Raw genomic sequence first — 23,978 nt, forward strand, 5'->3', positions numbered from 1 at the left:
CCCATTTACAATGGAACCAAGTTATGCCTATCAACGATTGAGTCTTTGCATATTGATAATTTTTTGTTTGATCTCCTTTTTTGTGTTTATCAAAGCCAATGACTCACCTCATCAGACACTCCACTTTTAGGGAAAGTTAACAAAGCAGAAGCAAGCAGAAGAAACCGCTGTTTTCCCCAGAAGGACACTGATTGTGAATGTTTGCATTTTTGCACAGAATAGCACAATCTAAATATTGTTATATTTATGGTAACTGAGCAGAAAAAGAGAATTTTTTTTTGACCCCGCATACCTGAGAAACGTAAAGACACACATGAAAACAGAGTTTGATTTGGGAGGTCACATGTTACAAAGATTACAGGGAAAAAGAATCAGCCAGAATCTTGGCATTTACTGAAGACTGATCTCAGAATGCTGCCCTCTTGACTTGCTCAAGTCGTCCCTTCTTAATTATGGGAGTCTTCTTGTATCCACAGCCATCCCAACAGCAACACCCAGGACAGTAACAGCAAGAGCAGGTAAGCCCTGAAATGCATTTATTCATTTACTGTGTGTGTCCTTTCCTCTCAGCACCTGCATTTGTATCTGCACCTGTATCTGCTTCATGCACAGAAACTGGACCAACTGCAAATAGTGCATCTATTTGCAAATGGGACATTTGATTCTGCCCAAACTTTTAGAGACATTCAAAACTTTTGGGATCTTTTGGCTCTAGCATCCCAGGACGAGTAAAGTTCATTTTTTGGTACCTTTCAGAGTCATCAAAGCTTGAACAGCTTACAAGTACTTTCTAGTGGGGTTCTATCTTTCCACCTTATGACCAGTACTGATCGTAGTTAGCTCCCCATCCGCATCACCATTAGACTTTAGCAAAGTAAGTGGAGTGTCAGAGCCATTTCAGAGGCAGTGAGATAGAATAGCAGAGAAAAAATCGTGAACTTTGGAACCAGGAGACCTGACTTTAGATCTGCTGCTTACCAGATGTGGGATTGGGAGTGTATCACTTTGCTTCTCCAACTTTCAGTTTCCTCATAGATAAAATTGGTACACCAATACTCTTCTATTTACCTTCCTGAGTTATGATAAAGGTGGAGGTGAACACACACACACACACACACCACACTTTGTAAAATCACAAATCACTGTGCAAATTATTTGTTTTTCTGCACTTAGCCAAAACAAATGGGCACATACCTCTGGAAAAATAGATACTCAATTAGTGGACTTTTTTTTAGTGCTACAGACAATCCTAATGGCTTTGCAACTTCCAACTAAGAGGTTGAATAGTTGACCAAGTACAAGGTTCTCGACTAGTAGAAGTAGTATGGGGTGGGGAGCTCAACACTCATGGGAAGGGTGCAGTGCCCCCAGAGGACAACAGTCACCAGATCTCTCTCTGCAGGGGATTGGCCAGAGCTGCGGCTGGTGGGTGGCTCTGGCCAGTGCTCAGGACGCATGGAGATTCTCCACCAGGGTGCCTGGGGCACTGTGTGTGATGACCTGTGGGACCTGAATGAAGCTGAGGTTGTGTGCCGGCAGCTTGGGTGTGGTCGAGCCATGTCTGCCCTTGGAAAGGCACACTTTGGCCCCGGCTCAGGAGACATCTTCCTGGACAACCTCCAGTGCGCTGGTGTGGAGCGCTACCTGGGCCAGTGCGCCCACTCAGGCTGGTCAGAGCACAACTGTGGGCACCATGAGGATGCTAGTGTCATCTGCTCAGGTATCATCTCCCCTCTCAGCCAGTGATTTCTGATGCTGCAATTGTGACATTTTGAAACTCTGCATCCTGGGTGGCATTTTCATCCATCCATTTCATCCATTGAGAAATGTCTGCCCATTTCTCAAGCGTCTCTTTTGGACGCCATGGGCAGCTCTGGTTGCACAGGAAAGGTCTCTAATTACTTGGCATGAGCACCACCTGGGCATTACAGTGTAGATTCCAGGGTCCCACCCCCAGAGATTATGACTAAATAGGAAAAAGGCTCTGGCATCTGCATCTTAACAAGTGGTTCAGGGATTCTGCATAAGAAGGGCCAAGAGCAATCCAGCCCTGGCTGCTATGGGACAGAGTTGACCCAGCTGCTGTTCCCCAGCCTCCTAGGCCAAGGACCCTGCCAGAGGAGGGTTGAAGTTTCCCAAGGGGTAATTCTGGTACTCTGGTTTCCTATACCTTGTCACCCCAAATAGAGTAACCTGTCACCTTTCTTTATGCATTCAGATGCAGAAGAACTACCTCCACCCACACCTCCAGGTATGTCCATATTTTTTTCTAATTCAGGCAACTTACTACTACTACTACTAGTAATAATAAAAGCAGCAAATACTTATAAGTATTTGCTGTAATAAGTAAGAACCAGGCACTGTTCTGAGCCCTTCACATATATAACTCTTTCAGTCCCCACAATAGCCCTTTGAGGCAGGTTCTTGGATTATTCATATTTTCCAGATAACCTGAGACATCGAAAGTTAGCAAGGTGCCCAGGGCTAGACAGGGTATCCGAACCCAAGCTGTCAATGCTCTTGGCCATCAGTCTCATTTACCCATTCCTTGGCTCAGCTACACAAAGACCAGAGGAAACTAGAGTAAATGTGGGGAGACGTTTTGCTCAGATCATTGCTAATCAGCAGGACAATCCTGCCAAAAGGCATTATCTATTATATTTTACAGAAGAGAAAATTGAGACACAGAAAGGTAAAGTAACTTTCTCAGGATCACTCAGTAAGTTAATGACCCAAATTTTGACACTGATTAGTCTGGCCCCAAAGTACATGCTCTTAGGGATCTTATGACTTTTGCCTCTTTTCAAAGATCTTATAATTGAATTATTGACTAATATTCATCTGTAATAAAAACCAAATATTAGGAAAACCAGACCAACTACATGCACTGTGAATTCTGAAATGATGCTGAAGGTGATTTCAAGGTGATTTCACAGTTGAGGATTAGGGAGATCAAAAAACCTACCGAAGATAACTTGATTAGAAAGTGGCAGGACTGGAATTTACAAAGCCATCTCTCACCCTTTGAATGCACCTGGCTGTCCCCTACACAGCCTCAGTGAACACAGATAAGCCATCAGCCATTGGCAGAAGCATCTCTCTTGGGCACTTACCTGGAGAAGACCTCGATGTGTCCTGGTGTTCTTGAGGGAAGGCCAGCTTTACCTATTGGTACCATGAGTGAGAAGGGAGGGACTGTCTAAAGTTAAAGGGCCATGGTTAGGGTCAAGGGCAGTGGATATTCCAATGAAGATCGTCTGTAGTTTTCTCATTTTATGGACAGCAGGGAAATGAGGAAAATGAGATTGAGTGAAAGGAGCCATTCTGGTTATCTATTGCTCACCGAAACTTAGCAATATAAAGTAAACACCATTTAGATGTATATTATGTCTTTGAGGGTCAGGAATTCAGGCAGGGCTCAGCTGGGAGACCCTTCTGCTCCATAGAGCATTGAGCAGGGTTGCCCAGTGGAGTTCATCTGATGACTGGTCTGGAGAATTCAAGACAGCTTCACTCATACACTTGGTGCCTTGGTGGGGTCAGCTGGAAGGAAGGGCTCAGCCACAGCCCTCTTCCTTGTTAGGTGGTCTCAGGTTACAAGAAGTCTCACTACCACGCTGAGAGACCATGCACACTCAGACTTCTTTTTGTTTGTTTGTTTTTTGTTTTTTGTGGTTTTTTTTTTTTTTTTTTTTTGAGACAGAGTTTCACTCTTTCGCGAAGGCTGGAGTGGAGTGGTGCTATCTCTGCTTACTGCAACCTCCGCCCTCCAGGTTCAAGCAATTCTCATGCCTCAGCCTCCAGAGTGGCTGGGATTATAGGCACCATGCCCTGCTGATTTTTGTATTTTTAGTAGAGACGGGGTTTCACCATGTTGGCCAGGCTGGTCTCAGGTGATCCACCCGCCTCGGCCTCCCAAAGTGCTAGGATTACAGGCATGAACCACGCGCCTGGCCACACTCAGACTTCTTGTAAGGTGGCTCAGGGCTGCATGAGTGAGCCAGTGTTCCCAGAGATGGGAGGTGGAAGCCACCAGTCTCTTAAAGTGCAGAGCCACTCCCACCAACCATATTCTGTTGGTCAAAGCAGTCACAGAACCCACCCAGGTTCAAGGGAGGGAACCTAGACCCCCACCTTGTGACAGGAGGCATATCTAAGAATTTGTGGCCTTCTCTAACCTGCTACAGAACCATAGAAAATATTCACTCAGCACCTTCAGTGCAAACTCTCCTCAGTTTGCACTAAGAACATTGATGTTTCTAAGAAAACCCTTTACATTTCACTGACTTGTAGATAAGACTAAATATTTTCATCTGGATGTCATCATTATCTGCCTTTTTTCCCTTTCAGGTTCTTCTACAGCTTCTCAGGATCACATAAAAGGTAGTCATTTATTTTAAACTGAAATGGTCATTCCATGTCAAGAGAACTATCATGGCAAATGCTGGGCAGTGTGCCCAGGACATAGCACAACAGAGCCTGGCACAGTGTGGGCAAGGGGTCTGCTTATTTGCTGCCACTCTGTGTAATATACTCTGTAAAAAATACTGACTTTACAACAAAAGGATCAGACTGGGAAGGGGGATGTGTATCTGCCCTGGTCAGACATCTGGCCCATACTCAGCCTGCCCTCTTTGGGTACAGTCCTGTAGAAGGCACCAGCCCATTATCCCCTGCCACGTGTAGAGATTTCAGAAGGTCCAACTCCCAGAGTTTCCAGTGTCAGCCTGACCTGGCCTCATTATTATAGCTTACAAATATGGTCAGTGATAAAACTACCAGATGACTAGGAGCATCATCGCTTCCTGCCATCCATCTCAGGAAAGATGAGGAATCTGTGGGATTCTGGGAGGATCACAAGTTGGCCAAGAGGAACACAAAGTAGAAAAATTAAGCAACTTCATAGTTTAGGGACAAGGTCAATAAAGAATATTGTACTTTCACATTTCCTCCAAAATAATTTTGTGTGAAATCTGCTTTCTTTGTGTGAAATCCTGTTTTAAATACATACATGTATGTGTGTGTATCTATCTATGCTAATATGACAACATTCATGAAACTATTAGATTTCACTGTTATCTTGTTTAGCCCTTATAAATCCAAAATCCTGCAAGTACCAGTCTCAGACTAAATATTTGAGTTAAAGGAAACATAATCTACCCAGCAAAAGTGAGGAAGAGTACTTAAAGAAGGCGCTGGTCATAACATCCCCTGACACATCAGTGTCCTTTTCCCTTTACCTACAATTCATCAGAACCCAAAGTTGTTCTAGAACCTCTTGCTCCCCAAACCTCCCCAGACTCTCCCCTTTCCCAAGCACATGTGGCCTCTGTTTCTTCATCTCTCCTTCCAGTCTCTCATTACTCTGTCCCTCCCCAGCAAGCAGAACCCCTACTTTATAGAGGGGGAGAAAACTGTAAGCAGAAAGGACAATTTGCACATTTTCTTTATCAGGTGCTGAGAGAGAGAGAAAAGCAGGGAACATTCACACATTAATACTTTTTACTTCATCAGAATTAGATTGAATAGACTCTCCTTCCCAAGAAACATTTAAGCTAATGGTCTGCTCAGACAGCCTGTGCATGCCCACCCAGGCCAATTGGTGCCCGATTCCTCCAGACCACTGCGTGTAAACTGGTCTTTATTAGGATTACACAATGATGCCAAAAGGACACATTCTGACACCATTTTTCCTGTTGTTTCAGGAGGAAGTAACTCTTGTGGAGGGGTCATTTCTAGTCTCTCTGGTGCATTTTCTAGTCCACAGTATCCAGAAAACTACCCAACAGACATCCAGTGTGTTTGGGAGATCCACATGGATACAAAATTTCGCATAGAACTTATAATTCCAAGTTTGAAGTAAGAAAACTTTTAAAGAGAACATTCTATGTAAATAAGAATATTGATTTGTGAAATCATATTAAAGGTATTTCTTTTAATGGGAAACATTTTAAGAGTGAAAGCAGAAGAACCCAACATTCTATAGTCTTTCCAAGTCAAATTTTGGGTTAGCTTTGTAGCACTATCCAATGAGTTACTTCTTAGTTGAAAAATTCAGTAAGTGATTTATTAACATATTTTGATACTGTTTCTTTTTTTTTCTAAAAATATCACAAAAATCCTCAACAGTTTTGCCCTTATTGTACACTGGGTATCAATATTTGTCCCCTTAGACTTTCTTATTTGAATCCAAATTTTAAACAGTAAGAGAATTTTCATACACACATTAGACAACTACTCCAGCTTTGGGCCCTGCATCTTCTAAATGTTCTGCAAAGTAAGAGGAGACATTAGTGTCATTGCCTTATCTCTGACATAAAGAGAATAAATGTTCCAAAGTCACTGACATTTTTATCTCTATGACATAAAATAACAGCTGATGTTTTAATGCTAGCCCAGACTTTGTATGCTTTGTCATATTCCAGGGTTATACAGTCCAAAGATAGATGTTTTTGTCATCTCCATTAGAGATGAGGAGCCTGAGGCTCAGAGAGGATAACTAATTTGCCCAAGGCCAACCCATCTAGATCTGTCTGATGTCAATGCCCCATCTGTTCACCAATATGTGGGTCTGTAAAAGAGTCTGCATGAAGCCCTTCTTCTTGTGCATGACACACATCTGTTACAAACACAGCAAGACTGTAGAATTCCATGATCATTAGCTCCCAGCATGCACTGAATTGTGTTCCGTCATGACTATACCACAGCCATGGATTCAGACATGTACTAAGCCAAAAATGCCTCAGGATATATTTGTTGACTAAAACCTTAGGTTCACAATTAGCCACAATGAGGTAAGGACCTTGAACCCACACCTCCAAATTCTATTATGTTATCCATTGTCTGTTCCTTCAAAATTGCTTTCCCTTACCTTCCTCATGAATAATTGCCATACTATCCTTCTATATCCTGCCACCACTTTTATTTTAAAATGAAGTTTTTTCCTACCCAAGAATTCAAGTATGGCAATTATTGTGAAATACAGAAGTAGGAAAAATCTGGCCGTGATGTCTGTTACATGCTGATCTTTGGGGTGATCTGACTGTTATGAATTTAGTTGCAGTGTAAATTAGTATTTCCTAATGTCCTATGTACGTTGTGATTGGCCAAAACTATTATAATTTTTAAACTTCTGTTACGAGATTGTAGCTGAAAGCCTCACATATTCCTTAGCCAAAGAAAATAGAGTTGTGATAGGTCATCTGAAAAAATTAATTAATATTTTACATTTCAGTGTGCAATTTAAATATAATCCAAATATGTAATCTCTATGATTGTCACACTTTTTTAGCATTAAATTTTAGCAAGTTTTTAATCTGCCACTACCCCTCCACGTCTATTCACCCCAGGTTGGAAGATATCCTTGGATGTCCCTATGACTCCGTTGAAATCCTCAATGGTCCCAGGATTGCCTCGCTCTCCATGGGGAAGTTCTGTGCCCCTGAAACTGTGATATTCTTCTCCTCCTCGTGTATCATGACGGTGGTGTTCCAAAGTGATTCTATGAAAACCAACACTGGCTTTTATGCTCTTTTCAATGCCGTTCCGCAGGGTGAAAGGGAGTCAGGTAGGAAACTTCAAGTAGGTTTTGGTGGTTAAAAGACAGAACAGAGTCTAACTTCAGAGTCTCCTTTGCCAGTAGAGCCCTAGGATTCAGTCTTTTAAGACCCCCACACTTGGCTTCATTAACCCTGCTCCATAGCTGCTAGATTTTCCGACCGTGAAGGCCACATGGGAAGCTACAATGAGGCAGTCATGTGCATTCTGTGTGTGAGTGGCCAAGCTGCTACTGCCTGCAGGGAAAAGCTGGGTGCTATGAACCGTCCTGGGGCTGCATCCACCCTCCACAGCCTCTTGGTAACTGTCCGGAGTGCCGAAATGTGGAAGTTCAACACTCGTATGACAAGACTCCACTTCCTCCACGAGCTGGCCCATTTTATACCTTGCATACACCGAAACCTAGTCTCACCCAAATGAGAGGCTTGGGGATTCCTGTTAGCCATGACCCTGTAGGCAGCCATGACGCTGCAGGTAGTCATTCCAAAGCTAGGTCCAATTTGCACCCTGAAAGCACACTGCCTGCCAAGTGTGAGACTTCTGATGCTGAGAGGCCCCTACAGAAACCCCAGAAATTCTTTTAGGCCACCAGGAAGCCAGATAGTAAGTCCCTGGGTGTGGTTTGTGGTTTGCTTGTATCTGAGTAAGGGAATTCCTTGTATATTTCGCTCTCAAAGCAATGTTCGAAACTCTACCCTGGTGAAGCAAGGTAAGCTCCAACATTTGAAATCCAGACACTCATTAACTCAAGACCACCATTTAGCCATTTAACAATAGTTACATGGCTCCTATTATGTATCAGGTCCAGTTGTAAGTGTGGGAGCACAGTACAGCTCCCTGCCCTCATGGAGTTTATACTCTAGTGTGGACGTGGGTAAGTGAGAGAGGATCAAAACACAAGAAACAAGGAAATAGACAAACTGGTTTTGGGGTAAGGATGATAAAGGACAGAGGTGAAGTCTGGGAATAAGGAGTCAGGTGGGAGAGTAGAGGGTGCCTAGAGTGGAGTAGGTTCTACTATGGGCTGGATGAGAAAAGATGGCATCTCTGAAGACGTGGCATGTGATGAATGACAAAGAAAAGCATTACAGACAGAGGAAAGAGTTGGGCATGTTGGAACAACAGAAAGAAGGCCAAAGTGACAGAGCCAGTGGACACAGTAAGGGGAGGTGCCTCCAGAGATAGCAGATAACTCTAATCGGCCACAGCCCTTCAGTCCAGATAGAGCATTGCCACTGTGTTCTATGAAGTCACAGTCACCTTTGTGGTCCAGGTGATTTCAGGGGATTAAATCTACCCTTGTCCAAGACACATACAAAAAAGCAGCTGGGAACCTGCTCTCCCGTAACCCAGCATTGTGACATAAAAACTGTATGTCAAGATCTGCAGTAACCCTGACGTGCTGGGTGCTGAGCACACTGTCATTGGTAGCATCTCCTCTAGATGCTGCTAGAGTCCTTATTTTACAAGTGATAAAACTGAGGGTCAGGGAGACAGTCGGTTATCAAAATTTACACAACTAGGAAGCCATAGAACAAGGATTCAAACCCACTTCCTATCTCACTCTGAATCCCTTAAGCCTGATTAAATCAGTTGGCTTTAAGGTTTTGCTCTTGTGTTTGCCTTAGCCACAAACACAGAAGCTAGAAATCACTTGCTACTTAAAACTTATCAAACTCAAAAATAAAATCTTGCTCTGTTTAGAAAATGGACCAGAGTTGTGGCTGGTGGGTGGCTCTGGCCAGTGCTCAGGACATGGGGAGGTCCTACACAAGGGCTCCTGAGGCACTGTGTGTGATGACCTGTGGGAACTGAATGAAGCTGAGGTTGTGTGCCAGCAGCTCGGGTGTGGTCGGGCCATTGCTGCTCCTGGAAAGGCCCACTTTGGCCCAGGCTCTGGAGACATCCTTCTAGACAACATTCGGTGTTCAGGAAGTGAGAACCACCTTGGCCAGTGCCCCAGCTCTGGCTGGTCAGTCCACAACCATGGCCACCATGAGGACGCCAATGTTGTCTGCTCAGGTAGCCTCTCCTTCCATGATAGATTCTTTTTGATCTTTCACCCAAAGACATCCTAGTGATGGATGAAGGCCATGCACAGAGTGGGGCCAGGGAATTTTGGGACAGTGGCCGAACAGATGAATGTCCCTTTGGCCAGGTAGACAGAGAATGCTGTGAGCCTGGCTCCATTCTGAGGACAAACACAGCAGAGCCACACAATTGGCTGCTTCTGTTCTCTGTACCTCTCCCATTTCTGGAACTGCTTTTCCAGGTCTAACCATGCCGTCGTTTTTGTTTATGTAACATATGACCTGCCTGCTTGAGAACTGCCCACACTAGAACGCCACCATTTCTTTGTCTTCATAGAATGTAATTTAGATTTTTCTAAATTTTTCTTGTATGCATGCAGATGCTGGGGACTGGGCTCCAGATGTGATTCCTCCACCCCCAGGTAGGTCCAACACTAAATTTGCACTATCTTGGCAAAGTTAAAAAAAAAAGTAACCTCTCTCCTGACCTAGACACTGGTAGACAATGACTAGGCTGGTGATTCCCAATTCTGGCTGCACACCAGAATCACTCAGCAAGCTTTTGAAATTCCTGGTGCCCAGGCTGCATCCCTGACCTGTCACCTTAGAGTCTCTGAGGTCACTCCCAGCCATCAGTGATATTTGAAGCTCCCCGTGTGATTCCAATGTGCAGCCAAGGTTGAGAACTAGCGTTTAGGCAAGGAGCTAAGAGCCATATTTCCCAAATGGAATCGCATTCAAAACTCTCTTCTGGTGGCAGAGCAAGGGAGGGCAGGAGGAGATAGATGGAGAAAGACTGAGTCACTATGGCTGAGAAGAAGGTCGATAGGGAGAAGAGAGACCCTGGAAAGGTTGTCTCTTAGGTACATGGGTTGGAAAATGAAAGTATTCAGGAAAGAAAAGATACATCGAGTGCCAAACTGTCTCCCAGTGAGTCAAGAGCAGACTGCTGATGAGAAGTAAACCATTTAGGGCTCTTCCGTGGGCCTCCTGGCTTAGCCAACACAACAGAGTGGACTTACTGGTAATCTACTCAAAGTCAATGTGCAACAGTGACCTTCTCCCGAACTCAAGATTCCGAAGCATGTGGGGTCCTGCCTCCTGCAGCCTCCTGCTTCCCGGGGATGGGTTCTCAGCTGCCCCCTTGTCTGCTCCCTGGGCCCCTGGGCCCTGCCCAGCCTCTTCCCTAACCCTGCCCCGTGACTGATGTCACACTCTGTCCCCAGCAGGGGCCTGGACACTAGGAAGCTATCGGGGTCAGGGGTGCATTTTGTGGCATTTCAGGGCCCAACAAGGTAGATGGCAGCTGTCCGTACCCTGGGCTGGCAGAACCATGGCACATTTTCCAGGACACTCTGTGGAGGTCTCTTGCCCATTCCAATCCAGGTCCCAAGTACGTCCCAAGATGGAGACCTCCACTCCTTGTGGGTTGCCCAGCTGCCATGGGTCAGGGCAGTAACCTGTAGGAAGGGGAAAGTGGTTTCCCCACCCCTGGCCGGGGCCCCACATTTTCATTTTGCACTGAGACACACAAATTATGTAGCTGCTCCGGAGGGGAGGCAGAACGCACAGAACCCTTTCTTGAGTTTAACAAGCAGCTACACCCCTTTGATTCCCTCTGGCTTTCCTCTTCTTCCCCAGTGAGGAGTCTGTTCTGGCCTGGGCCCTGGAAGGAGGAAAAGACAGCAGGAGGAGAGGGCATGGTTTTCAGTTCCTCAACAGCTCTAGGCCCAAGTCCCCTTGGAGCCTGGGGCTTCAAACCTCAGAAAGCCTTTCTGTCTTCTCTCTGCTGTAATATCCATTTTCTAAGGCAGAGATGCATAGCTGGCTGGAAAAAAGAAGGGGTCATGGGATTAAGGAAACTGTGGAGGGAAATACAACCACTTATGTCTAAATAGTATCCCGCTGTAAGCATGAATCAAAAAAAATTCTTATTGATAGAACATTATATACCTACCAAGACATAAAAATATAAAGCTTTTGCTATTCAATACTCTGAGATAAATATCACATATCAAGCATTTTAACAAAAGAAAATTGCTTTTGAGCCACTTTAAGTTAGTGAAAATGTATTCCAGTGATATAGTGCACTTCTTCTGGCAAAGGACTAATGACAGGTTAAGTTGACCGTGTCCATCACTTTCACTGCTCTGCACCTTGCTGCAGTGCTGGCCAAGGAGCAAGACAATGGGGATAAAGGAATTCTCAAGTACATCTGACATGTTTGCTTGAAATTCCTCCCCCACTAAACCCTTGGTGTAAAATCCAAACAGTTAACAGCATTCTCATGCTCAGGCTTTCATAGCTGCCCTCCCCTCAGCACCTGCCATGCAGGGGGTATTGAGGACACACGTAGAATATAGACATGCAGCAGGCCTTCTGTATCCATGATCCCACATCTGTGGATTCAACCAACTGTGGATCGAAAATATTCAGGAAGAAGAATCAATAGTTACATCTGTATTGAACATGTACAGACTTTTTTTCTTGTCTTTATTCCCTGGACAATACAGTGTAACTACTATTTACATAGTGTTATAATACATTGTATTAGGTATTATAAGTCATCCAGAGATTATTTAAAGTATAATGGAGAATGAGCATAGGTTCTATGCAAATACTCCTATGTTGTATATGAGACTTGAGGATCTGCAGATTTTGACATCCTTGGGGAGTCTTAGAACCAATCCCCCATAGGCATTGAGGGACAACTGTGTATGCCACATAGAAATCAAAGCCAAGAGGACACAATAAAGGAAAAAGAAGGGACCTTAAACACTCATTGGACCTCCCCTTTAAGGTCCCTATTTCTCCAATGGAACACTATCCAACCTGCCTTTATCCACCCTGGCTCTCAGCTTTCTGGTTTCTGGTTTTCTGAATTTCAGTGCTTGGTAAATTTCTATAGGCTTAGTGGTATGGTCATAAGCCTAGTGATGTCACTGTAATTCCTAGTAACTGGTCAACCCAAGTATAACCCGTGGATTGTGGAACCTAGCATATGAGAGAAAACAAGTCATGTTACTGTGTATGGCTGGTGATTTCCTCATGAATCAGCTGAAAGAAGGGCAGAGGCTCCATTCCAGATCAGGGAGAAAAGACAAATGAGTGTCTACACCATTTATTAAAACTCAAGGGTAATAATAGGCTCATTCATTTGTGCTTAAGTATAAGATGGTTTATGATGCTAAGCTCTCTCCTGATTTTCTTTGGTTTTGGTTTTTGCAGATATCATTCCTCCAGCCCCTATACCACAAGGTAACTCTCTTTCATTGAAAGTGTAACCTATACAGTATTAAGTTGCAGAGAATTATTTTTGTAATTCATAAAAGCAGAATGGACTTCTGTGCACCCTGGCTACCACAGGGGCAATGGGTGGGATGGAGCCCTCACAAATGGGTGGGTTACCCACATCTGAGCTGAGCTGGTTTGCATGGCAGGAGACTAGGGAGAGCATTAAAGAAGTACGGGCTGCCCCCACTACACACACGTAACATGCATGTGTCCAATCCCATTTCCAATATCGCTCACAATCAATTGTAGGGTCCTGCCTGTCCATCATGCATCTTCCATCCTTCCTCATGCCCTCTCAGTGGCACAGTCACTCACACCAGCCAAGCCACAACTGTGTCTACACCAGCATGATCACTCCGCATTTAGTGACTCCACTACTGAGCTTGATGGAATTCTGTATTCTACATCTGGAAAAATGCAATGTGCATGCCTAATGAAACCAACCATGGGTCTCTCATTTGCTTTTACAGGAGGAAGTAACTCTTGCGGAGGAGTGATTTCAAGTCTCTCAGGTTCCTTCTCCAGCCCTTGGTACCCTACAAACTACCCCACCAACTTGGAGTGCGTCTGGGTGATACACGTGGCTGAGAAATTACACATAGAACTGATGATCCTAAGCCTGAAGTAAGCAATGTTTTCTTTCTCTACTTTTAAGGCCAGTTTAGATTTGAATCCATACTTTCCTCAGCGAGGTAGCCTTTTGTGGGATAAATCCTTTCACATTTTAGGCGAGAATTGCTCTGATCATCTGAGCTGTGGAGAGTCATTTAATCAGTAACTCAACTTCCTGTGCAATGAGAGAACACCCCATGGGCCTCCCTGACACCAGCCCGTTGAGCTGTAGCTGGGGCAACCCACAAACGAAGACCTCACCCTTTCACTCTTAACCAGTTCCTTTGAGACACAGGCTTCCTCCTCCATCTGAACCCAGATCTGTTCTTCCTCATCCTCGTGGTCTGATCTTCATTCTTCCCTCTGATGCTACACAAATCTGCTTCCTGTTCTTTTCAAGAATTTCTATCATGTCCTTACCAAGAATTTTCTTGTACAGATTAAACAGTTAATTCATTCCCCCATCATGCACCTTGTTCTTCCTACTTCTTTCTTTAACCGTCACTCATTCTTAAGGAATGTATCCTATTTTAATGTACATTTATATACATGTAGGTGTATACACACACACACACACACACACATTTTCATATATGCATACATATACATGAGTAACATTTAAACAAAAATATTACTTTTCCTGATAATGTTTAACCCCGGTTTCATCTTGCTATACCGGGTTGCACCTGGATCATTCTGTCTTCCTTACTTTGTCCCACAGTATGCCCCAGACCTCTGCCACTGCTTTCCATCTGTCGTCATTGGCCACAGCAGTTGAGAATCTGAATGGTTAAATGCTGCTTTTAAAAATGTAAAATGGTACTCGGTGGAGGAGGGGTGAACTCCATTGGCTTTACTTTGTGGCTACATATTTTTTGATAGAAAAGACATAAGCTAATGTCAGGGGGCATTATGCAGTATGAGCAAAATGCATTTATCATTCATTGATTCAACATACATTTATTCCTTCATTCAACATACATTTATCTGTTGAAAGCAATGTGAGAAAAGTTGGTACCATGTATTTCAAATCTATGAAATTCACGGTTCTAATGTTTTAGGGAACAGTTTCATTTTATCACTTCTGGGAAATGGTTATTCCAAACAGTTGTAATGGCCCACGTCCCCTGTAATGTCAAAGTTATTATTCTAACATAAGTTTCGTACTATAATTTTGGAGTACACAAATTAAGGAGGTTTTTAAGGTGTTGCCCAAAACCAGACCATAGTGGCTGATTTCTGAATTTTGATGTTAAAAGCCTAGATTTATTGAAATTTGCTTTTTTATTACTCAGAAGATAAAGTTGGTTATCATTTACTATTTATTGTTATTCCAGTTCTCAACTGGAAGTGATTATATACCCCTACAAGACATTTGGTTAGGTCTGGAGACACTTTTTATTGTTAAAATTAGAGGGCACCACTGTCAGCTAGTAGGTGGAGGCCAGAGATGCAGCTAAGTGTCCTGCAGTGAACAAGACAGCTCGCCCAACTCGTTGTCCAGAGAAGAATTATCCAGCACCAAATATCAATAGTGCTGAGATTGAAAAACTCTGATTTACCCTGACTCTTACTTTCATTTTTTTAAATAGTTCAGCAACTACAGGACCTTGCTTCACCCTCAATTTGTAAAAATTATATCCATATTTAAACTATTATGTAGGTGCAAAAGTAACTGCAGGTTTTGACGTTACTCTTAATGCTGTTTTATGCATGCTAATTAAAGCAAGTCCTGTTTTCTGATGAAATGATTTCTCAGGTTGCAGTGTCACCTGTTACTGCCACACTGTTGTCACCTTACACACAAATGTGATCACTTACTTTAAGAAAACAAAAATAAAAATGGGTTATTTTGAGGTACTTGGCTTTTACTTCACTGGAACAGATGTGTTCTTCAATAAGCAGGTTTTCAAATGCAGTATTTAGTTTGTGTACAACTGTAATTATGTCTATCTTGTATATATTATGCAATGAGAATGTATCATATAGGCATCAAAGGCTACTTACTATTGTTTAAATCCAAATATGTATATCTCATACTTGTATCATGTTAGATCAATGTTGATGTTCTTTCAACATATATTTATTAAGCCTCCACTCAATTTATTGAGCAGGCCCTGGACTAGAATCAGACTCATAGTGCCAACCAAGAAAGACAAGATCTCTACCCTCACAGAGTTTATATTCTAGATGAGACAAATGGTACTCAGATAAACCAATGACTCAATGGACAATTTCAACTAGTGATAAATTGAAAAATGCTATGAAGAAAAAAATATACGTACATGATAATAGGATAGAAAATAAAGAAGGAGACAGCAACAGGTAGGATGGCCAGGGTCAGCTTCTCTGATCATCCAGGTTGGGTGAAACATTCATGAAACACTTGGTTTGAACAGGGCAGGTCGGAGCATTGGTGGGAGGAGTCAACAGACCCTTGGAGCTCTTACAACTATCACCATTTCTCCCTGCTCTGGGTCTTCTGGAGAGTTTAACTCAATGAGGCACTGTTAGATATTTGCCACCACCCCAGAGAGTGGCAAGATTTGAATTAAAGAGTTGGGGGACACACGAGAAGACACTTGAGGTGACACTCGAGGTAGAGAGAAAGAGGATAGGAGAGACTGAAGGCCAGAATACCAGAAGTTACTGAAATAGACTGGGTAGAAGATGAGAACCCAATAGACCTGGGGCATTCCCAGTAGGAAAGGACAGAAGGGCAGATTCAATAGGTCAAATGATGAGTGGGGGGTGTAGCAGTGATGACTGCAGTTTTTGGCTGGATGCAATGCAAAAGATGACTCTAAAACATTTTGCAGATTTCCTTGGAGATATTAATTTTGTCTTCATGTCCTCAGATTAGAGGACATCTATGGGTGTCCTTACGACTTTATCGAAGTGTTCGATGGACAACAGGCTGCCTCACTCTCCATGGGCAGGTTTTGTGCTGGGACAGAGCTCACGTTCCTTTCTTCTTCAAACATCATGACCTCAGTGTTCAGAAGCAATGCCATGATCACCAACACAGGGTTTTATGCTCTGTACAACACCGTTCAGCAAGATGAAAGAGAGAACGGTAGGTACCCTAACATATACCTTGGGAGGAAGTTAGATCTGATTTATGATTATTCCTTTTAAGAGAGAAGATGCTTTCTAAATCTGGCCCTCATTAATGACATCTGGAGTGACATCCATACAGACACTAAAAGCTCCCCACCTCACTCTCACCCTGCTCTGCCACTCCCTGTCACTTTTCTCCACCAAAGCATCCTGGCTGAAGAAACAGATGTCCTGAAATCTCATAGTTTGCATCGACTGTGTGTGTAGATGGATCCAAAAGAGAGCCCCCTTCTTCTCCAAAGAAGTAAAGGAAAATGCAATAGAAAAATCATTCTGGGACAAAACTATCTCAACTAGCCACCTGCTTCAAGCTGAATTTGATACAAAAACCACGTATAACACTTAGAAGCTGTGTGCCACATGCCAAGTGACATCAGAGGACAGGGCTGGGGGCTATAAGGGCTGTGAGGTTTGGAACCAGGGCCGTGGGCAGAGCATGGGAGTGGGTCATAGGTGCCCAGATGGACCAACAAGCAGAAGCTCTGAGCTTTTTTTCATCCTGGCCCTCAGCTCCTGGCCCAGCTCCACAGCCCATTCAGGGGCCTTTTGACTCCCTCCCTGCACTGAGGTCACTGGTGTATGTCCTTGAGATAAACGCGGTTCTGCTCTTTATGAGCTGACACTTACTCAGAGGTGAAACTCACACATACACCCAGGAAGAATTACAAAACCAAACCAACTGCTCCATGCCAGGGGCCGTCCCTGAAGCCACAGTTTGGCAAAAACAAAAAAGATAGGAAGGAGGGAAGGGGAGGGAAAGGGAGGGAAGGGAAGGAAGGAAGGGAGGAAGGGAAAGGAAGGAGAGTGAGGGAGAGGAAGGAAGGAGAGAGAGGGAGAGGAAGAGAGAGAGAAAGAAAAGAGAAGGAGGAGAGAGAAGGAAGAAGAAAGAACAAGAAGGAAGAAGAGAAGAGATGACATCGCATGTCTGGCAACAGAACAGACACAAACATGGTGATCCAGGACATCTAGTAGTTGTAACCAAAGTAACTCAGGGCCATTTTTAGATGCCAGATTGTGTGCAGGTTCTCCCCCAAACAAGACGTGGTACCTTTCTGACTGAAGTAAGCAAGCCTACCTCTCTCTCAGGTTTAGGAGAACTGAAGGGAGGTGAGCTACCCACACCGTCTATGTCTTCCACTGCCTCTCTGCCTTACCTAGGAGCATCTGCTGCTGTGAGTTACCCAGCCTCAGGTAATGTGGGTTGTTTTGAATTGATGAACAATAGCTTGCCCTAGCAAAGCCCCCTAGGCAGTAGGGTAGTTATTTAGGGTCCAAATGCCCTGGGCTTATCTTCCCAGCCTCTTCATTTGCTGGCTGTGAGGCCTCTAGCAAATCTCTGAGCTGCTTCCTGCCTACATTTTCTCCTCTGGATGAGGATGAGGAAATCCAGGGGGTTTCACTGTGTGAATATCCAGGCCGGCCCTTGCCCCGTAGTGGGCGGGGCATACTACTCGCAGAGTCAGCCACTATCTCTGACCCTCACCTCATCCAATGTCAAAGCCTGGCAGGGGTTTATCTCTGGGCACTGCCTTCTTCTTGACAGAATTGTTAAGAATGGAGAAGCTGAAAGCATCAAGTTATAGTTTGCTCCCAGCTCTATTTGGCCAGTGGTCTTTACACTTCCAATTCAACTCAGCCAGCAGCTTTTCCACGACAGGCCCTTAGAAGGGTAAAGTACAATATGCAGAGAGGAGCTGGGAAAGAGAGAAATGACCCCAAGCACTTCGAAGTAACACCAGGATAGCTTATACTGAACAACAGAGGTCCCCAAAGGATGTTTTCTTGAATTTAAAATATATCTATTGGCCAGGCACAGTGACTCATGCCTGTAATCCCAGCACTTTGGGAGGCTGAGGTGGGCCGATCACCTGAGGTCAGGAGTTTGAGACCAGCCTGGCCAACATGGTGAAACCCCGCCTCTACTAAAAATACAAAAATTAGCTGGGCTTGGTGGGGCATGTCTGTAATCCCAGCTACTCAGGAGGCTGAGGCAGGAAAATTGCTTGAACCCGGGAGATGGAGGTTGCAGTGAGCTGAGATCATGCCACTGCACTCCAGCCTGAGCAGCAGAGCAAGATTTCATCTCAAAAATAAAAATAAAAATAAAAAATAAAATATATGTATTAAAAAAAAAAGATCAGCCACCAAGCCATGGTTTTCCTGAGCTTATATTTCCTAACATGCCAGTTGGGTGATGGAAGGAGTACTGCCCACAGAGAAAAGCCATGAGAAGGAAATCCCATTCAGAACCAGAAGCTGTCTGTAGATAATCCACAGAGTGGACAGCCCACCCACAATGGACTGAAAGTTCGATGTTTGATGTTTACCTAAGATGTTGTATAATTTTCCCCTTTTGCAGCATCTTTTCCAAAGCCAACAGAGGTGCCCACATGGACAGGTAACCGTTTCTCCTCACTTCCCTGGCCCTCGCTCTATGCAGTTGGAATTCACAAACATCCCAGCACCGGGAAGGAAGCGTCCTGACTTCCACCCTCCTCCGTGGCCTCAGGCTGCCGGAGGAAGTGCTGGCAAAGTCCAGGTTCACCTAGAAAATCTGTGATTGAAAAGTGACAGGAAAGAAGAGGCTGTGAGATGTAAGAATGGCTCTTGGGGGCTGGTTTGGAAGAGGCCCCCAGGAAGGCCAGGTTGCCTGCTCACCCCAAATCTCCACACATCCCCACCTGTGGGCTCACCTTATCTGTGTTGCAAGCACAACCAGCTTCTGCTCCCTTTTGTAACATTGTCCTTTGAACATAGGAGGCAGCCCGCAATGATGGCTCTTTCTAATCCCTGGAATATCTTCACACATAGGTTATGCCTGATCCCAGGCATAACAGAGATGGGAGCTATCATTACTGTCTCTTGATCAACATGTGCAAGGGCACACAGAAACTCACACCCACGCACACATACACACACACATACAAACACACACACGGTGTATGCATGATAGCTTCTTGTGAAAAATCCAACACACCCTGTGAATGTCAGAAACCAAGACTTCACCACACACAGCGAAAGAACAGTTATGCCTTGGGGCAGGCCAGGTCCAGCCAATGGTGAGGAACAACCATTTCTTAACCAATCACAAAAAATACACAGAGTAGTACCAAGGCAAACAGGAACAAAATGAAATAAAGGAGGGAGTGGATTCATTATCCTCAATTATCAGTGCACAATTTCCAGGAAATTGTGGCTTCTCTGGTGGCCTTTGTGGATGTAACTTCATGAGGTCGTTCTTTGGAATGTCTACAAGGTCTGGGACTGCGGCTGGTGAACAGGTCCAGCAGATGTGAGGGCCGAGTCAAGGTCTACCATGCCCATGCCTGGGGCACCGTGTGTGATGACAGCTGGTCTATAGAGGATGCCCACGTGGTCTGCAGGCAGCTGGGCTGTGGCCTGGCTGTGTCTGCCCTCCCAGGAGCCAGCTTCGGCCCTGGGTCAGGCAGCATCCTCCTCGATGACGTCAACTGCACAGGAAGGGAGTCCTCCCTGGGGCAGTGCCCTCACAGCGGTTGGTTCACCCACAACTGTGGGCACCATGAACATGCTGGCGTCATCTGCTCAGGTGAGTGAAGGTCCTCCCTGGGCCAGTCTTACAGCTGCCTGGACCAAGCCCGAGATCCTCAGATAGAGTCTGAAAATGCCTCTGTGCCTTAAACCTTTCCCCACATGCAGAACAGTGGACTTCTGCTCAGACTCTGGAAAATATGCCCAGCTGTTCAATACATGGGAGGGTCTCATTCAACTTGAGTACCTGCAAAGTTCAATTAATTGTAAACAGAAAATCGTGGCATTTATTCCGTGGAGTTATTGGGAGGATTAATTGAGGCAACCCATGTAGAACATTTAGTCAAGCATCAGACAAACCATAAATACACAAAAATATTACCATTTTGTTGGTATTTTAGTTACTAAGGCAAATTCTATCAGCATCACTGCCTCAAAGTTTGTAGCCAGGTTAGACATCCCACAACCTACACCTGGCTGTATAAACCCAGAAGGGAGAGCCCTGGATGCTTAAGACTGATTGTTTATACCCAGCTTCCTTGAGTCACATTTAAACTGAAACAATGATCTTTAAACCACTCTGCCATTCCAATTTCTATTATTAAACCACCCTCATTTCCTTTATCTCTGCAGATTCTGCAGCTGCTGGACATCCAGGTATCTATGAGTTTGTGTCCATTTTATTTGCTGACTGGTGGCTAGCCGTCACCTCTACTTGGTCTCCCAACCCCAACCTATGCTGGGTCTGCCTTATGAGCTTTAACTTTCCTTGACAATGCTCTGAGCTCCAGACCCTTTCACCCTCCCAGAAGGCGAAGACCCAGGGCTGTTTCCCATTCCCTCGGCTGGATGTCAGCAGGTTGATGTGTCATCCCTTCCACAGATGAGAGCATTTCAACAGAACTCTAAGATACTTGAACCAAAGGGTTGGTTCATGCAGCAGAGGCCATGGCAATCCAGAGAAGGCAGGCGGCCATAGGGGAAGGAGACCTGGGGCAGAAGGGCCTGGGGGCAGGAGGGCTAGGGGCAGGAGAGCCTGGGGACAGGAGAGCCTGGGGGGCAGGAAGGCCTGGGGCAGGAGAGCCTGGGGGCAGGAGCTGCTCCTCTACCTGCAGCCCCACCTGGGTCCCATCAGCAGCTGCTGAATTCTGTGGTTCTGACAAGGCACCCTGTCTATGGGGCCAAATGTTCACAATCCCAACATGAATTTTATTTCTTTTATTTTCTTATTCTTAATCAGAATAATACACACCCATGTACAGGGTACCATTAAATTTTAAGTGGTAACTTAGATAAGAGCCTGGATACGGTTTTTTTTGTTTGTTTGTTTGTTTTTTTAAGTCAGACTCATACATGTGATTTAGATGGTATTTGAGAAGAGTATTAAATATCATTGTGTGTTTTTGGAATGTAATTATGCTAACTATTTTTCTTTTTTATGCCATAGCTTCTTCAACTCCTGGGAAGCACCCAAACGATTTTCATCTAACAGGTACTTTCCCCATTCTTATATTTTATAACAGTTTTTCTGAGGGTCTGACCATTTGTGACTAATCGAAATGTAGCAAGTGTGATTTCCCTGGCCCTGGTGCTGTGTGCAATAAGAGCTGTGCTCATGAGAGGCAAGCTGGTGACATGGAGGATTCTCATGGAGTAGGGGTCTTTCCAAGGAGAGAGCCCACTCAGCCACCGCCCTCTGCAGCAACAGCAGCAGCAGGCTACTGCTCTTGCAGGTCCTTCTACAGGGGCCTCGGGAACCAGCCCCAGTTCCTGGGGATGCAGATCCTGAGAGTCGGCTTCATCTGCTTTGGGTGCAGGGGTCCGTTTCACTTGGTCAATTTTTTACTTGCTTGTCACAGTGATGTTCTGTCTTCTGCTGCTTGATTTTCCAATCCCAACCAGCTTCGTCATTTCTCAATTCATACTTTACAATTTTCTAAATTCAAGTGAAGCAAAATTAATTTTGTACCAAGAATTTCATAATGTTCTTGGAGAGACCTGAGTTAGGAATGCAAAATCTGAGCTCCAAGCATTCAACTGCATTTCTTGGAATTTTTAGAAAAACCACCTGGAAAATGACACCTTTTTTTTTTTTTTTTAATCTGAAGACTTAGTGTGCAGTGTTTCAAACAAGTCATGTTGTGTCAACATAAAAACTCTAAGTTAAAGTGGCATCAAATGTTCATCATCCATCTTTGTAGCTTCAAATCCCCCAGGTGACCATCAATGATGCTACCCTGACAAAGTTCACGTAGATGCTTCCAATTACTGTCAGACAGTGAGGGTCACCCCCATGGGAGGGAAAAGTGGTGCAGAGACATTGTGTAGTGTGGGGTTAATCTTTCAAAGTGCTGATGTGCTTGTGATGATGCCTTGGTTTTCCCTTTCAGCTCTTGAAGTTGCCCCAGCATTGACAGAAATGGGCTGCAGCATTGGTAATCCTTTGATTGCTTCCCTCAAACTTCCTAATTATTGAATCTGTCTAGGAGACTCTCTGTAATGTCAGTGCCCACCCAGATTCATGTCTCTCCAGGAATGAGAAAATACAGAGCTGATACAGAGGGAGAGGTTACAGAGGTGACTGCCACTTGTCTAATCTCTGGATCCTGAAAAATGTTTTTAACTGTGAACCTGGGCCTCAGTAATAATGAAATAATGAAAGGTTGAGTTTGACATATTCCCACGCTATTGCCTATCAGTTTGATGGCTCAGCTTCAAAACAGATATTTATCCTTATCCTTGTAGTTGCCATGTTTCTAATCCAAAGATGAGAATGAGGGAACAAAATATTGGAAATCACAAATAGCTTCAAAAAGTCAGTTATGGAATTTGCAAGCACTAGTTTGACTTAGTCCTATGGGACCCAGAAGCAGGAAGCAAGGGTGTCTAGAGTTTTGGAATTTAGAGTGTGTATTATTTTAAGAACTAAAGAAAAGTCCCACTAGTGTCTGCCAGAAGAGCTGATCACATTCCAGTGATAACCTCTGGGTATCCCCCAGCCTTGCCCATTGTCAAGTTGGCAGATGGGAGGAGCCAATGCAAAGGGTACATTGAAGTCTACCACAATGGCACATGGGGGACTGTGTGCGACAACCTCTGGGGCATCAACGCTGCCCACATGGTGTGCCAGCAGCTGGGTTGTGGGGAAGGCGTTGGCCACCCCAGGGAATGGCCACTTGGTTGCAGGGGTGGGGGGTGGCGGCATGGGACACATCCTCCTGTACGATGGGCAGTGTCAAGGCATGGAGACCACCCTAGGCCAGCATGGCTATCTGGGTCTGTCCATCCACAACTGTGGCCACCATGAGGATGCTGGGATCATCTGCACAGATACTGACTTCCAGCTTTCTCCTGAGGCTGCCAGAGCTGTGACTCTCAGTGGGGGACCTGGAAACCAATGTGAGGAAGTTTGGGTCTCACTGGCATCCTCTAAACAAATGCCCAAGGTCCACTCTCAACACTGAGCTCCCTGGGGCAATGGATACATAATGACATATAATACAACCCTGGGTCAACACCAAGTCCCTCAGCCCCACATCCTGCCCTGATCTTGGTTCCAGAGGCCTCTTGGCTATTCTCAGCTTCCCTTAATTTGTTGATGTACCCAGTGTTTGACTCAAGGCCTAATGAGTTCACCTTAGGGCCCTCTGTCTCTGCAGTCTTCAAGGAATTACCAGATCCCTTCTGTGAACCATTCATTGGGGTAATGGCACTTCCTAGACTTTGTCCCAAAGTTGTCTGTTTTGAGCTTTAAAGCTGACTTTGCATTGCTGCTCCAGGAAATTCCATGAAAAAAACCCAGATCCTCTCATCTACATACCATGTGAAAGCTTCAGCGCTATCTTCTTTTGGCCT

The 23,978-nt window shown here is 44.7% G+C and overlaps 1 protein-coding gene across 1 annotated transcript in view; it reads left to right on the forward strand.

Annotated features, from left to right (window-relative positions):
* The first annotated feature begins 1,347 nt into the window (after positions 1-1,347).
* Positions 1,348-23,978, forward strand: part of LOC129045091 (deleted in malignant brain tumors 1 protein) — a 42,185-nt gene continuing 19,554 nt past the window's right edge. The window contains exons 1-15 of the mRNA XM_054503340.1: positions 1,348-1,720; positions 2,219-2,251; positions 4,351-4,383; positions 5,706-5,859; positions 7,350-7,567; positions 9,968-10,009; positions 12,816-12,845; positions 13,352-13,505; positions 16,352-16,569; positions 17,700-17,804; positions 18,973-19,011; positions 19,870-20,181; positions 20,757-20,780; positions 21,571-21,615; positions 22,514-22,558. Of these exons, the coding sequence (XP_054359315.1) occupies positions 1,348-1,720; positions 2,219-2,251; positions 4,351-4,383; positions 5,706-5,859; positions 7,350-7,567; positions 9,968-10,009; positions 12,816-12,845; positions 13,352-13,505; positions 16,352-16,569; positions 17,700-17,804; positions 18,973-19,011; positions 19,870-20,181; positions 20,757-20,780; positions 21,571-21,615; positions 22,514-22,558 (1,825 nt within the window). The remainder of the gene's footprint in view (positions 1,721-2,218; positions 2,252-4,350; positions 4,384-5,705; positions 5,860-7,349; positions 7,568-9,967; positions 10,010-12,815; positions 12,846-13,351; positions 13,506-16,351; positions 16,570-17,699; positions 17,805-18,972; positions 19,012-19,869; positions 20,182-20,756; positions 20,781-21,570; positions 21,616-22,513; positions 22,559-23,978) is intronic.

Source organism: Pongo pygmaeus, chromosome 8, assembly GCF_028885625.2.
Source record: "Pongo pygmaeus isolate AG05252 chromosome 8, NHGRI_mPonPyg2-v2.0_pri, whole genome shotgun sequence".
NCBI lineage: Eukaryota > Metazoa > Chordata > Mammalia > Primates > Hominidae > Pongo > Pongo pygmaeus.